This window comes from Siphateles boraxobius, unplaced genomic scaffold, assembly GCF_051911475.1.
Source record: "Siphateles boraxobius isolate OS27281-9 unplaced genomic scaffold, OSU_SipBor_1 6, whole genome shotgun sequence".
Taxonomy (NCBI): Eukaryota; Metazoa; Chordata; class Actinopteri; order Cypriniformes; family Leuciscidae; genus Siphateles; species Siphateles boraxobius.
The window spans coordinates 30,706,623-30,724,030 of record NW_027509186.1 but is presented as its reverse complement, the minus strand read 5'-3'; the positions used below and the strand labels follow the sequence as shown (position 1 = coordinate 30,724,030).

General features: G+C 37.0%; 1 protein-coding gene across 2 annotated transcripts in view; it reads left to right on the top strand.

The window, feature by feature from the left end:
- traf4a (tnf receptor-associated factor 4a) overlaps window positions 1-17,408 on the top strand; it is a 47,332-nt gene that overhangs the window by 18,181 nt on the left and 11,743 nt on the right. For both annotated transcript variants that reach the window (XR_013195977.1, XM_077208869.1), the window contains exon 2: window positions 15,322-15,373. Coding sequence is in view for 1 of the 2 variants with exons in the window: in XM_077208869.1 (XP_077064984.1) it covers window positions 15,322-15,373 (52 nt within the window). In the remaining variant the exon portion in view is untranslated. The remainder of the gene's footprint in view (window positions 1-15,321; window positions 15,374-17,408) is intronic.

Genomic DNA, 17,408 nt, shown 5'->3' with positions numbered 1-17,408 from the left:
TCGCTTCCTTCCTGCCCTACCCTGCGCAGATCCGCTCTATATAACAGCTCAAAGATGCCCTTTCAGTTCCAGCATGGCACGATACCCTCATCTCGCTCCCCTGGCTTACTCTCAAATGTGTCAGCGCAACAAAAACTCGCGCTCCCACGTCCTAACCCGACTCTAAACCAGTGACACTGATTCTATGAAAGGACTGAGAAAACCACTTCCTCATTTTCAATGCCAGGCCTCGTTGGTCGTTCTTTCCGCTGGAGAAGAGAGAGATGTTAAAGAGCTTCCTGTTTGAACTCGTTTTTGGAGAATTTAATGTCGTTTTGTCTCTTTTTTGGCTTTTGTAAGGACAGACAATGGACATTTTTTGGTAATTTGACGGTGTGTACACGTCTTTATTTTCATTAATCATTATAAAAATAAACTTTTCAAAAAAAATTATTACAAAAAAATAGTTTTAACACAAGTCAATCACATCATTCTGTTGTAAATATTGTTGCATAATGACCACTGTATAACCTTATATAATTGAGCGCTGTCCGATTTTCTACATAGTTGTGCTAGTTTGTCTTGCATATCAGTTTCTTGCTTAATATAATGTAAACTCAAATCAAATCAAATCAGTTAATTTATTTTTTTCAATATGCTATTTATTTATTTATTTATTTATTTATTTTTACCCATTTTTATATTTGTAAAGATTTATTGAAATTATACCATGTGACATCTCTAAATGACCTTGTCATGTCTTTTTTTGTGATATTATTTTCTTGTCACATGTTATTAAAATATGAATAGTAATATAATCTTATATAATGATAATAATAATAGTTTTTAATATTAATTCATTAATATAAATTGACATATTTTATTCGAAAATATTTTAATATCCTAATACAATTTTAATTGTTATCTTAATTTAATTGTTTTTATTATATTAATATGAATTTAAATATTAATTTAAAACTCCTTGACTATATTTTTTAATAAATTTATTACTTAATAAAAATGTAAATTATTTAATTTATATATAACTTATATTATTTAAAGATTAAAAATAAAATGTATTTTTTTCATTTTGAACTCTGTTCAACTCTGGTTGTGTATGTAAATGCATTTTTATTGTGTGTGTGTGTGTGTGTGTGTGTGTGTGTGTGTGTGTGTGTGTGTGTGTGTGTGTGTGTGTGTGTGTGTGTGTGTGTGTGTGTGTGTGTGTGTGTGTGTGTGTGTGTGTGTGTGTGTGTGTGTGTGTATATTGTAGTGTATGCATGTATTGTATATGCATGTTTGGTAATATATTAGTGCAAAAACATCTTAAAATGTGCATAAAGAACACCACATCACTTAAAGGGGACGGCAAGACAGAACCTATGTGGGAGAGAAAACGAGAGGATTGTATTTCCGCTCCATGTGAGGGTACACTGCCTGCGCTGTGGGAGGACGGCGAGCACAGGAGTTCTAGCATGTTCTTATCAGCTACATGAGTGCACATCTAGCTTCCTAACAGACTCGCCGCTCCCTTACACACACACATACACACACCTCTCTCTCCGGCATTAAGAGCCTCACCTTCACCCCGTTACCATGGCCACTGAAGTTCCGGGCCTAGCCAATCGGTGGCACCGCTGACAAGTGAGGCGCGCACACACACACACACACACACAGCATCCCTGATGAGGTACTGACAAGCCGCCCTCTCGGCTTTCTCTGACTGTCTCCCTCTAATCAATGAACTCAAATTATAATTACATAATCCTCCTACATAGGGAGTCACTGGGTTTAACGTTGGCTTTCAAACTTTTGGAAGTCAGGAACTCCGAGACAGGCGGAGAACGCTCGGGAGGTGTTGTCTCGGGACGCTGGAGGTGACTCATCCCGTATTAGGTGCGTAGTTTATGTCCACCAGCACACGGTGACTCAGACAGCCGATAACTAGGATAAATTCTTTTGCTTTCACAAAGCATTTCACCCACTCTCCAGTCACTTTTACTGCTGCATTATAAACACCGCTGTCCGTATCTGCAGCCGCAAGTGGATATTTTCACTCACTCTTTCAGAACGGTTCTTGGTCACATGAGGAAATGCATGGTATAATTAGACGGTGTAACTGTGCTTTTGGGGTGTGGTTGAGTTTTTCCCTGGAGCGTGTATTGAGCTGAGCTAAATCAAGCCTCCCACACAACACGTATGTTCATTTATTCTTTCTGCACCTGGTACTGTACACCGTCTCGTGCAGAGACGCACAATAAAGAGCTCTGTCAGTCAATGGCGTGTCACGCTCAAGTCTTGCCTATAGATAATAGTTCATTTACAGTTTATTCAAGCCACCTTTTGTGGGGCTCAATACAACTCGACTCACTGAGAAGAAGCTTTGTGTTGATGCTTAATACATTCACTCACTGGATGACAAGGCAGCTATTTGTTTTTATTCACTCTCTAAATGAGGGAAAATGCAGCATTATGAAGAGCTGATGATAAGTGGAATATGTATTGTGGAAATAGATATGGGGGAATAGATGCTGAGCTCATAGATATAAAAAATCAGTGACATGATTTATTTTCTGATTTATTTTTTAAGTTTACTCATAAAGAAAATCTTTTACATTTGAGTTTAAAATTTAAGCCGTTATCACTGAAAATAAATACAGTTGTGGTCAGAATTATTGGCACCTCTGGTAAATATGATCAAATATGGCTGTAAAAATAAATCTGCATTGTTATCCTTATAATTACCCTTTGCAAAAATTTGCAAAAATCTAATCATTCATTGAAGTAAAATAATTGAAAGTGGGGTGGAAATCACATTATGACATAAATGTTTTTCTCCAAAACATGTTGGCCATAATTATTGGCGCTCTTTTATTAAATACTTTGTGCAACCTCTTTTTGCCAAGATCACAGCTCTGAGTGTTCTCCCACAATGCCTGATGAGTTTGGAAATCACCTGACAAGAGATCAGAGACCATTCCTCCTAACAGAATCACTCCAGGTCCTTCAGATTCCCAGCTCCATGTTGGTGCTTCTCCTCTTCAGTTCACTCCACTCATCAGGTCAGGGAACTGGGACGGCCATGGCAAAAGCTACAATTTGTGCTCAGTGACACATTTTTGTGCTAATTTTGATGTTTGCTTTCTATCAGTGTCCTGATGGAAGATCCAGCCACGGCCCATTATAAGATTTCTACCAGAGGCCATCAGGTTTCGATTTTTTATCTGTTGGTATTTGCTAGAATCAATGATACCATGTCAGCAATAAAAAAAAAACAGGCCCACAACATAAAAGATCCAGCGGTATATTTAACTGTGGGTATGGGCTACTTTTTATCCCTGTTTGCACCAAACATAATAAATGAATAAATAAATTGATGTTATATTAAAAAAGAAACTATTGAGTGATTCGTAAGACATGAAACTAGTACAGCTATAGAAAATGAATTGCTTGGTACAGTGGTCAATTATATAGTTTAGTGGTCATTATGCAACAATAATTTACCACAGAATGATGTGACTGACCAGTCAGAATCAAGTATTTTAGAAGTCATGAGTCACTGTTGTGCTCCGAGGAGAGAAAAGTATGTCCTTTGCAGTCTAATGACCGATATTTCTGCCTGATAAGTATTCATTGGCCGGGATTATCTGTCCCGTTCCACCTGCTGTTATGGTAGAACAGCGCATGACATTCAGGAGGGTAATCCACCCATCCTCAGTCACCAGCGCTAAGGATTATCATGCTGCTAATTTGCCTCTAGCGGATCACGAGGTTGTGGAGTCTATTTTTTGTCCCCAACTCTTAGTTTTTCATTTTTCAGAACAGAAGATAACGAAAACTGTGTCAAATTTCATGACTTCTATTTTATGGTTCACACAGTATTTTAATGTGCTGCTTCACGGTGTAGACTAAAAGGAATTGATCAGGAACAAACATGCAGATCATTTGATATGCACCCTCATATTTGCTGGTATCTCTATATATGATTATAATCTCCAATTGCATTAGCTCCTTTATCTTTTGGACCCAACAACAAAGTCGACAACATTTAGAGCTGGCCATAAGCTTCATATCTTACACCCAGAGCTCTGAACTTCCTCAAAGGCTCTCAAACTTACTTTTCTTCCAAAAGAAACCCTTTGAATTTATCAAGCCGTTGCAAGATTATCCAACAGACATTATGAGCTTGTTCTTAGAGCTTCTCATTTTAATGAATTATGTATTCATCCCAGAATGAGCTGCGAGAGCTTACTCTTTCGCATCTAGCCCCATAGCCATCTGAAACCCGGACCTTTTTCAGCATCGCGCCTATCGAATGAGAAGGGCAAGATGGGCTCGCAGCTGGAAGATAAGCTAAAATAACGCTAACCCTGCAGTCCTTTATGCTTATACTTTCCCTACTAATATCCACATCATTGAATTCACAATCCTTTCGAACTGTTAAGGAGCTTTTTAATTCAGACTGGCTTTGTCTTTGTCATGTGCATTAGAAGATGGATACCCGACGGGCCGGGCCGGGTTCGGACAGATATTTAGAAATTATGTTCGGGTTGAGGTCGGGCTCGGTCACACCAGCGCGATATGGCATTGAACATTTTAAATTTAAAATAGCTTATTATGTTGGTAGCCAATGTCCCTGATGCTTTCACGTGATGCAAACGTTCATTTTTGTGATTAAAATACATGTAAAATATTACCATAACATCTGTCTTCCTGTGTTCGGAAATTTGTTTATGTAGCCGTGACAACGAAACACGTGCATGCGCGCCTTCGTTAAGTGCGCTTGTTTCTCCGTGCGCGCTGATGCACTCATCCTGCTGACATTTCCGAATCTCTTCCTACAGTTGCTTAATAAAGGCAGGCTTTCTACACAAACAAACGCACATGTAATAATAACAATAATAACTAATAACAAAAGCACACGCAATTAAAATGAAATAATAAAAAATGGAAACTAATTAAAATATGAATAAAAACTATAATAGTAATAAAATAACACTGGTGAATGTCTGAATAACTTAAATTGACTAAATAACTTATTTTGGTCTGTTCTTCAAACAAAATTTAAAGGAACAGTTCACCCACAAATGTTTGACTGACTTATGTGGAACATAAAAGGAAATATTTGAAAAATGTCTGTTTTTTCTTTCATACAATAAGCGTCAGTGGAGTCCCATGTTGTTTTAGACCCCTATGACTTTAATTGCATATAACTGTATACAAAAATATATCTTCTTTTGTGTTCTACAGAAGAAAGAAAGTCATACAGGTTTGACGTCATTTCTGAGTGAACTATCCCTTTTAATATTGTGAATGAGTCATAAAGAACTACTTTGATCTTCTTCTTTTTTTAAAGCCTCAGTCCTCATTTACATTCATTATTCTGACCAGATCATTGTTAAAAAATCGCCTTATGTGTTCCACGGAAGAAAGAACGTCAAACGGGTTTGTTATGACATGAATTCTCATTTGTGGGCGAACTATTCCTTTAAGACTCCATAATTTATCCTCAGGAGAACTGCTGTTTTCTAGTGTCTTAAATCTTAGGATTAACATAAAACGGAGTCATCCATCAGATGTGCTGGTTATCCGTCCTCTCAGTATCTGGGATTAGTGTGACACTTCTTTAATATCTTCTGTTATTTTTAGAGCCGGATTCGTCTGACCCCGTCAAAGCCTTCCTTGTGCCCCGTCTTACCCGATTGTGATAGTTAGCGCCACAATGACCTTTGACAGCATTAAAACGGTGGATCGCCGAGGCACATCAAAGCACTTTGGTGCGTATGGAAAGTGTCTCTTTTAATAAAGCTGTCAGCACAGAAGTCATGCGCGTGCGTTCTTCAGGAATCTATAGCGTCGCTGCTCGCTGCACCCCTCAAAGCATTTGCCTTCTCACGGATGAACGTTCAGCAAACATCTGCCCTTTACCGAGGAAGCTAAAATTAGACTTGCCGTCTGTAATTAAACAGAAAAAGCAGCCTGTCGGAGGAACTTTGTTTGGCATTCATGCCATTTTTCATGACTGTGTGCCAGCATGTACATATACATGCATGGTTATTTAGGGGGGAGGAAGACAGATGCAAACAAAGGAAGTGACAGTAAAACGAGTGGGAGAAAGCTGTAGAAAAGGAGATGAAATTTCGAGTGAACATCAAAAGCAGAGGCTGTGGCTGTTTCACATCTGCACTTGACTGTAGCTTTTAGCACCTCTACACGGGCCGGTCTGCAAAGTCGAATGGAGAAACGCTCCTTAACCACTTTGAACATTCACATATGAGATCAGGCTCTTTCTACTGCTCTTTCAAGTCACCATCAAAAGCTCACCAGGAACCATTATACGTGATTGACACCTTTCATGGGCTCACCACTTCCAGGTCTAATGCCAGGCCCCATTTACCCCTGCTTTTAGCATCTGTCGGTCTCTCTCGGGGATCTGATCAGGTGGACAGCGCTAGGTCATATGTGTCTTGTAAGACACTTTAGGAGATGTTTAGGACCATCACAGCATTTATAGTGTGCACTGTTACACCAGTTTGTCTCTAAAGGATTGTCTAAGGTTACACTTTATTTTAAGTTGTCATTGTTACAGTATAATTATATTAAGTACTGAGTAATATTAAGCAACTACATGTACTTACTACAGGGTTAGGGTAGGATTATGATTTGGTTGAGGGTTAGTTGCATGTAATTATGCATAATGTACTGTTATTACTATGGTAATTACATGTAACGTTTGTAAAAAGAACACTGTAAAATAAAGTGTTACCTTGTCTACGTATGTAATGTGCAATAATTGTGCCAAAATAACTAGTCACAGCTAAATAAGAAAATAACAGTTTAATATATATATTATTATTAATATTTCTTTTTATTTTTTTATTTTTTTTATTTTTTAAATGTTTCAAATGTAATATATTGTATTATGAAAATAGCAAATCTAGAATAGGTTTAAAATTATTTTTAAATTGTTTTTTTATGTTTACAATTACAATTTGAGAGAAAATTTTTGAAAATTATATTGTATTATATTATTAAAATGTTATATCAAATTAGATTATATATTTTTCATTACAACTTCTATTTTAAAATTTCAACATTACAATGTGAGTGAACTTTCAGGAATATTATATCACATTGTATTATATTATTAAAATATTAGATTTTCATATTTTTTCATTACAAATCACATTTAAAATAGTCAGAATTACAATTTGAGTGAATCTAAGACGATTATATTGTATTATAATATTAAAACTTTTCCATTACAAATTATATTACATTTTCAGAATTGGAAATTTGAGTCAAAATTTTACACGATCATATTGCATTATATTATTAAAATATTAGATCATATTTTTTTCTTTACAAATTATATTTGAAATTTACATTGTATTATATTATCAAAGTATTAGATTAGGTGAGATATTTTAAAAATTCAATAAAAAATATACATTTTCAGAATTACAGTTTGAGTGAAAATGTAACAATTGCATTTTAATATTAAAGGGGTGATATAATGCCCTTTTCAAAAGATGTATAAAAAGTCCCCAGAGTGTGTATGTGATGTGTTAGCTCAAAATACCCACAGATATTTTCATATAGCATGTTAAAATTGTCACTTCTTGAGGGTGAGGAAAAACGCACCGTTTTTGTCCGTCCCTTTAAATGCAACTGATCTGCTGCTCCCGGCACAGGGGGCGGAGCTACAACAGCTTGTGTCCTGAGAATTCCAAAAACCTTTAGCCTTTTATGTTCAAACCGAAGTCAGGCAAAGATAGAGAGACTCAAGAAGAAGTGACAACATGTAGACAACATTTCTGAATGTGTAGCTTATGTGTTGTTATTTTCTAGTCATTGATTAGCATATTCTGTCATGATAATCTATAAATCGTGTTCTGAGGGGAGGAGTTTATGTAAATTTTAGGGTTGGTGATGTCACTAACCCGGGAGTAAGCTCGTGTAGTCCCTACCAGCTGTTTGTTGTAGTCCTTAAAAAGCAATTTCTTTAAAAGAAAACATCTCCCTTTTCTTTGAACTTTAAGCGTTGTAACTTTGCAGATGTTGTTTATGCTTAAACAGCAACATTACGTTAAAAAAGTTAAATCATAATCAACCACCCCTTTAACATTAAGATTAGATTTTTATGATTATTTCTTTACAAATTATATTTAACATTGTATTATATTATCAAAATATTAGGTTAGAGTTGTTTTGTTTTTAATCATTACAAATGATACATTTTCTGAATTACAATTTGAGTGAATATTTAATATTATTTTCATAATATTTTAGTCTTTTGAGGATGACCTCTTACTTTAATTGCAGGAGCACTAAAGCTGCATGAACACCACAAGTGTGACATGATGATGAATGCTACAAATTTGCGTATTGAATCTACAAACCTACAAATAGTGCAGAATCTTGCAGAACTGGACATGCTGGTTCTGCTGGACTGAGTTGATGGCAGAGGAAGTAAACGAATGGCATCTCCGTCAGGACTAATAGTAGCCGCTCGGCCTGGTGCAGATCATTTAATGAGATGGAATTGATTTTCCTTTGCCTCCCTCATGCATCTGTACTCTAACCAATTACATAAAGAGACTCCGTGAGTGAGCTTTTGCTCTTGAATCCTCTTACATCTACGTTCAGATGCTGATGTCAAGGTTAGGATGCCCCTAGAGTGGCCCTGATATATTTTGCTATACTCTGGTGCTCCCTAAAAAGGAATTCATGCATTCAATATTCATTTTATTCATTCGCATTCAGTTCAAATTTACCTGAGCTTCTGCTACCTGGATACTGTTGTTGTCACTCCAGTAATTGTGGGTATAGATTTAAGTGTGGATTGTCATTGAGGTCACACAGTATCACGATTGACTGTGGTTTCCATTACAGTCAGCAAGGCAGAAAATCTCTCTTTTGCCATTATAGTGTATGAGGATTAGAGGCCCTTCAAATGTTCAGTCACTCATCTAGTTGCACAGACATGCTAAAAGCATGCTGATGATGAACTTCTTGATAGACGCACAAAGGTCGAGTGTAGTAAAAAACAGTTGGGACTTTAGCAGAATATGGAGGTTTGGAGTACTTTTATTTTCACAGCGGCTCTCCTACCTTTACTGTTTAATGATGCCTGTCTCCTCCAGGCTTCCTCATCATTGCTGATGGATGAAATATGTTAAGCTCTAAACTTAAAAAAAAAAACTTCCCATCAAAGATTCTGTCTTCCACTATCCTCATTCTGTCACATATTTTTCTAAAGTACACTTCAAGCCATCGGTATGAATAAGAACAGTTAGCACATTTCTTGTTCTAGATAATCTTTGTATATTCAGAAGTTGTCTGTATTAATGTTATTATTATTATTGCAGAAAAATATCAGAAACATGTGAAAGAAAGCAATACTGTATGTCAAATCTTTAGGAGTAGAGTAGCGTATAATTGGCCTCAAACCTAACAAACATGGATTAAGGGTATGTTTATACACAACAATGATGTACTAAAAACGCAAACGATTTTCCTTTCCGTTTTCCGCGTTTGCGTTGTCAAAAACGATCCCTGTTCCCACGGATCTGCAAAAACGACTAAAAACGCTGTATTATTCATGCCACACCAGTAGTTGGCGATGTCACTTTGTAAAGAAACACTACGAGCCTATAGGCTGAACAAGTAATATGCATGCACATGACGTCACCGTTTTCACAAATTTGCGTTTTTGTAATTTACATGGAGATGATAACAGTATTGTTTTCAAAAACCTGCACTTTGTATCCCATTTTCAAAAGTTTGCATTTTCAGGCCCCCAAAACGCTTTTGAAAATGAATGGCCGAAACTTATAAAAAGTTTTCCGTATTTAACATTTTTTTCAAACGGAGTCATGTAAACGGCCCCTCAAATTCTCTAAAAACTCTAAAGAATGAAATCAATGGGTGTTTAGGAGTAAATATATCTGTTTTAAATAACTATGATTTTTTTAATCAACATTATTATAATGTAAATTATGTTAGTAATATGACATTCCTATAAAGACTGATATTTTGCTAACCTTTGAATACGGAGGGACTGTGTGAATCCCAGATGGCTTGTCTCAACAGTGTCAGAGGAGAGAGTGATGAGAAAAGTGTGGAGAAAAACTGAAGGGTTTTGCGTAAGCATGAACCCGTGTGACCCATGATGCTACTTGTCAAATACCAGCACAGAATTTTGACAGGTCGTTGCCCACCATTGCGATTTCGGAGTTGTGCCAAGACACCACCACACACTTCCTCTGAGTGATCATCATAAATGTACAGTTGATTCATCTTCTCCACGCACAGGATTTGCATTATGAGTGCATAGGACATTCAATGAAAAGGGTAGGCAGCAAAAAATGAGTATCAGTTAAGTACCGGTGTTAAGTGCTCAGCTCCTACTGTGTTGTAAACCAACAGACATGGTAGATTTATGATGGTCAAGCCCTCACAATCTAAAAGCAGTCACGGTGTTGTGCTGACCTGAGGCCGCCTGCGGAGGTTTGTGATCTTCACAGTCAGGTGGGTGGAGTGATCGGATACACTATTGTCCACCCTAAATGTCAAGTCGGAAACTTTACAGCCTTTTCTGTGCTTTTTCACTTTGTTAATAGAGAAAGTATAGAGTGAAAAAGAGATCATTGGGAAGAGAGAGCAGGAATGAGATCACAGGGCGGAACGTAATCTGCATATCTGGTCGAATCTGGTAAATAAAATCACATTTGAGCTATAAAATCACAATTACAAGAAAACGGTTGCAGTTGGAAGATCTGGAGTGACAAATACAGTGATAATAAAGTTGCAATTATGAGTTGTTGCAAATGTGAGAAATTATGTGAAAAAGATGAGAAATAAATTTGCAGTTTAAAAGAATTCATACATTTGTAAAAGTATGAGATATGGTCACATTGTGAGATATAAAGTTGCAATTACAAGAAATAAATTGATAATTACGAGAAATAAAGTTGAAATGATGAGAATATGATGACATGGTCATCTACTTTAAGAATGTTGCAGGTGCGAGATAGACAATCCCATTTGTGAGATGGTCACATTGTGAGATGGTCATAATTATGAAAAATAGTCTACTATATTTACAAGTAATATAGATGCAGTTGTCCGATCCAAACTGACAATCAAGAAATTAAGTGCGAAGTATGAGAAATTAAGTCGAGTTGCAAATGTGAAAACAATCAGAAATATATTCGCAATTACGAGAAAAAGTCGCAAATCTAAAAAAGTTGCAGTTTTGTGATTACAAAGCCACATTGTGAGATATACAGCTGCAATTACAAGAAGACCCAATTGTGAGGTACAAAGTGAGAGTTACGAGAAATATAGTGATGATTATGAGAACATGCGAGAAATAAAGTGAAAACTAAATGTGCAGTTACCAAAATCACAAATGTAAGAATTAAACTATAAGTAATAAATATAAATTAGACAAATAGTATTACGAGAAAAAGTGTGAGATGTAAAGTTAGATTGTGATATATATTGATGAAACTTTGATAAATGAAGTCAATCATTTTTTCTTTTCTTTTTTGACTGTGAAATGGAAATGGATTTCATAGGAAAGTTAGCAGTGAACAACATAAAGATCTTTTGTAAGATCTGACATATCACAATTCTGGTTTCTTATATCCAAATGAACATAGAGTGCACATTTCAAGGGCAGAGATTGATTTAGCTGTCTTCAACCGTATTCAAGTGCACTTACTATTCATGTCTGTTGAATCGATGACTGTAGACCTCCATACAATTCTGTGACAGAAAGAGAGAGATGTTTCATCATAAAGAAGGCAATCAGATTCGCTCTCAGCCTTTCTAAGGTTCCCTTTGTTGAGCTTTCTCTACAGCGATTGGCCACTTCCCGGTGGTCTGCCTGTCAAAGGCTATGTGGAAGGTGTGAGTGCAGTGTTTTGACGCCTGTCCTCATCTATATCACTTTGCTAACGGACGGCTTACTAATCTGACCTGTGGGTCAAGGCAGATATTTTAAGGAGCTTGGGAGGCAATCAAGAATCATCGATTAGAAGTGAACTGCTCTGTTAATGCTACACTGCTGACCCTAATGTGCCTATGCGATGTAGAAGATGAGGTTCGAGGCGAGATCAGAGGGCTGTATCTCTGTGTTAGGTGAAGGGGGACAGACATGAATATATATTAGCCTGCAGGCACTCTCGTCTGTCCTGCTGTTACAGCACATGGGCCTTCGTCTCGATTGGTCGTCTTTCTAGCAGAACATCTGTCAGGCCGGCCCGCGTGCTGGAGGAAACTGAGCTTTCACTTATTTGGCCCATTGCTCATGTGCGATTGGTGCAGTCAAGTAACTTAAAAGCGTATTGTGTCTGCCATATTACATTACATTATATTACATTACCGACCGTTCAAATGTTTGTAAGTGTTTTTGACAGAGGTCTCTTCTACTCACTAAGGCTGCATATATTTGGTCAAAAACACTGTCAAATCTGTAGTATTGTGAAATAGTATTGCAATTTAAAATAACTGCTTTTTATTTGACTTGTCATATGATCCTTCAGAAATCCTCCTAATATGCTGATTTGGTGCTCAAGAAATATTTCTTATTATTATCAATGTTGAAAACGGCTGTGCTGCTTAAAATATTAATGAATCCTTACTGAATAAAAATATTCATTTCTATGGCTGTATTTAGAAAGCAATTTGATAAATATCTTAAAATATTTTGTTAAACATATTTGGTATTTCAAGTGAACACATTAACTTTGACAGTCCTAAATGTACAGTTTCAACTCACATTTTTTTTGTATGAGGAGCATTGAACTTTTATCCTTTGCGTCTTGATGTGGCAATCTTGAATCTTGCGTCAGATGAATGCATAGCTCCTGGATTTCTCGTCCTCTCTGGAAACAATCGGTCTGACAAGTCATTTATTTACATGGTAAAAAATAAGAGCATCCAGTTTACCTTCCCCACCTCTCTCTCTGTCTCATATTTGTTTATCAGTCAAGGGGCAGTACTCAGCTGTAGATCAGAACGCATCTGCAAAGCTGAACAGCCCCAAATGGAACCGCATTGATGGTCTAGTAATATAGTCCAGCATGCATTTGCATTAGTAGGTCTGCCGCTGGTGGGTAATTAATTGACTTTTTTTTTTTTTGTTAAAGCCTGTTGTATTAATTGCAGCCCTACTGACACACTGACCTTAATGGATATTTCTGTCGTCACCTGAGGCGTTAAACCCTTTCCGTCTGGCCCCCAATCAGCCCGGGACAGTCCACGTCATGTGACATCATTCTTATTATTTTAGGTGAACCATCAATGAATGAATGTGAAATTGCTTACCCTACCCTTTAAACTAAAATTAAAATGAATGAAAATATTATAATAAAAGCTAATTCAAAATATTATGAAATACTGTAATGGTAGTATAGAAATAATACTAAAATAAAGCTGGTATGTGGCACATTCATAAGCACAGTTTAATGGCCTCTATATACTGTCTGTTGGCAGTAAGAGGCAGTTGAGGGGCCGTATTAACACATCTCTCGGGACCACTTCCACAGATGGTCCTTTTGGATTCTTTTTATGTAAATAACAGTGCTGTACAGTAGGACACAATGACACACACACATACCTCCCCCTGCGCCGTCACTGCTATCTGCAGTCACTTCCATTATTTACCATGTGAATATTTCATGGTGACATCAGTGTTCTGGACGCCCAATGCTGCCAGAGGGGCCCCCGCTAATGAGGCACGACGCCCCTCTCAGCTGGTCACCTCACAGCCGGGCTAAATCTCATGTCTTTCTTTTTCTTCTTCATGTCCCACCACAGCGTCTTTCTCTCTGGCTCCTTTTGGCGTTGTTGTAAGCAGTTCACAACTAGGGTACATAATTAACCTTCATCCTTGTAAAAAAAACAGTCAGACAGAAAAGCAATGTTTAGTGGTGCTTGCCAAGGCATGACTCACTATTACTGGTGCGCATACTTAAAGTAAGGGATTCGAACAAACCCCTAATCCTAAGCATTAGACTTCAGTGTGTAAATCACTACAGACATGAATAGCGGTCATTTTTTGTCCCATCTATTAATTTATTTAAATATACTTTAAAATGCGGTGCATGCATACAATATCTTAAAGTCCCACTGAAGTTCCTTGAAACGCAGAGTTATTCAATGTTTTGATGTAATTTCAACTGAAACAGGAAGACATTGCAGGACATATCGAGCAGCCCCTCCCCTCCTTTTAAAATAGCCAATAGCATTTTGTTAACATCACAGCTCGACCGACTGATGATCTTTACTGTGGAACTGAATCAACCCTGAACATCAGCTGAACAACAGTTGAAATGCATGATTTTACTGTTATCACTGCAAAGCTGATTTGAAACAATCTGTATTGTATAAACTGTTATATAAATAAAGGTGACTTGACTTGACATACACCATAGGAAATAGTGCGTGTGAAAAATTTTCCGATTTCAGCCGCAGCTTCAGCATCTATTTATAGTGTAGGGGCGGAACGCTTTAGATTCTAGAAAGTATATGATTGGACAGAAAATCTGAAGTGTAGAATGATGTCATCAAAATCATTGGTCCATGTTGGCAGAAGTAAGAGACTGTAAGTTTTAAATGCTTATATCTTCTATATGTGAAATTTGTCATTGTTTTGGAGCACTCTAGCTTATAGATAACCTTGAGGCCAACATATTCGTACTAAAAGCCAATAAAACTTCCATTTTGATTTCATGGGGACTTTAAATGTACATTTTCTGTGATGAGCATGTTTTTTTATGATTATAATTATTATTTCTGTATTGAAATTGATTCTGTTTTATTTTTTGAGGTATAAAATAAAAAATGTCAGGATGATTCACCTATCCTGAATTCATTAATGAGGAAAGAATAAAATAACATTTGACCATCTTTTATTATTATGTCTCACAGAGACAAAAATGACATCACAGAGGGACCCCTGCAGACAGTCCTGACTGTGTCAAGGTCAATAACTCTCTTAAAATATCAGATAATTTGACCTTTTTATGACAGGACAAGGTTAGTTCAGGTTGTTAAATGTCCCCAAAAACTTGAATTAATGATTCATGATATTTGTTTTAAAAAAAAGAAGAAACATTGGAAAAACATATTTTTAAAAACTTTGTGTTGAAAAAATGACGTTAAAGATGTGTGCACATATGTTTTCAAGGAAAATATGTCAAATCTAGTTTCCCCTAACTGCTTTCACACTGAATCTGCTGTTTATAACAACCCTGAACTGAATCAATTATTTGTATCTGATTTGTTCAGTGAAGTTGTGAATATATCCTTCTTTTCTTCTGTTTGCAGTGAGGGGGTCTTCAAGTGCCCGGAGGACCAGCTCCCACTGGATTACGCCAAGGTAGTAATGCACTCAGCACTAATCTCTCATGCATTCTGCTGTAGAACAGATTACAGTTCAATCTCCCAGTCATTTACATCCCTGCACTATACAGTGGAGTTACAGGGGCCTTTTTCTGTACAACTTCCCGTGAGTGGCTCTGCAAGAGTGTACGAAATGCTAATGTTTCAACAATAGCAGGCTATGTTTGTGAGTCAGTGACTGCCCCAGGCGCTAACCCTTCGTCCACGCTTCTCAAACCACCCGAGTAATCACACTAATGAACTACCACAGGCCACTTGTTTCCCTGGGAATGTGGAGGAAAGGAAGAAATGGAGATGACACATAGATTTGCTGGGAACATGACAATATATTTTATGCTGCTTTAATGCTGCAGTGTGTTTTTTCTGCATGGAATATATATATATATATATAAATATATAAATATATTTCTAAATAATAAAAATATACATATAAACAGTCCAGGTTGTTTGGACAAATAAGAACTCACACCATTGTTTTCACAATGATTTAGAATCATTTAGCATGTTTAATTGGACATAAATTGTGCATCAATTCAAAAACAAACAAAAAATTAAAAAGATAGCATGATCAACATCTGTGTTAAATTTAAAAATGATTTCTTCTTGAAGGTGTTACATATTAATACAGTAGCCTCCGCTGTAAGCGTTTCCTCTCGCAAAATATTTCTGTTAGGCAATTTTCTTCTGCGGTTTAGCCAATTTACACCATGCCACATTAAAGAAGGAATTTCACCAAATCTTTAATCAAAGTTTTGGCTAATATTTCGTTTTATCCTTTGGTTGATTTATCCAGTTGAGCTGAGAAGAGTCTGCTGTCTTTAAAGAGTCATTTTACTCATGTGGTGCCCCAGAAAGTGAGATTACGAAACCTCAGAGTTCTCCGCAGATCATCAGCATACTGTAGCTTGAATTTGACAACAGTGATTTTAAAGCTACTCCAATCAGTGATTGGCTGCCAGTGATAAAATACACAATCGTACACAAAATGCTTCCCAAATCTTTTGTTGCTGATATCAAAAACAGCGTTAAATCAGTCTGTGTTTTTTTTTTTTTTTTGCCGTAAATTCATCTTCAACTTTCAGCCCTATTACTCTTCTAACATCTGAGTCATCTTCTCATGCTGTGCGTTTGACACGCTTCTGGAAGGGCACATGCACGAAGTTAAACCAGTTCTGTGTTGGAAAGAGCTTTAGCGCACTAATCCGTTGAAACTGTGATTTTCATGAAGTCAGGGGGATAACTCTACTCATCCTGGAAAGCCTGGAGTGCTGCAGGAGGGGCGTCTGATGCTCATGAGGCCTAAACACACACAATTATAGCACAAGCAGTAATTTCTAAAGACCTGACAGCCGTCCAGTCGCCCACAGATTACCCATCCACCTCCGCAGGGCTGTTGTTCAGTGCCTGTCTTTGCCTGTTTGAGGTTGGGTTCACCACACGTCTCATGTCTCATTGGTATACCTACTCTGTCAAAAGTGAATAAGTACACTAACGTTGAAAAGTTTGGGGTCAGTGCTGCGATGTTATTTTGAAAGAATTTAATACTTTTATTCAGCAAAGATGCGTTAAATTTGGAACCCCATTATTGATAATGGTTAACAGTGACAAAGCGCCTTGAAGTTATCCAACTTATGCAAATTAGCGGCTGTACAATTCTGCATTTTTTATGCTGAAGATTTGCCTTCTTATATGTATTTATTTATTTATTTATTTATTTTTTATCTAAAAATCTTCCAACAATTATTAGTGATTGTGTGTATGACAGCATGGCACAGTTGCGAGAGTTTATCTTAGTATGTAATCTGTCAATGAAAATGAATTTGTGTGTGTGTGGTTGGGAGGGAGAGCGGCTCCGTATGGGATGACATGGGTGGCGAACAGCCACGTCTTCAGTGCTGCCTCACGTGCTGTCTTAACACAGCAGATGTGTGTGTGTGTGTGTGTGTGTGTGTGTGTGTGTGTGTGTGTGTGTGTGTGTGTGTGTGTGTGTGTGTGTGTGTGTGTGTGTGTGT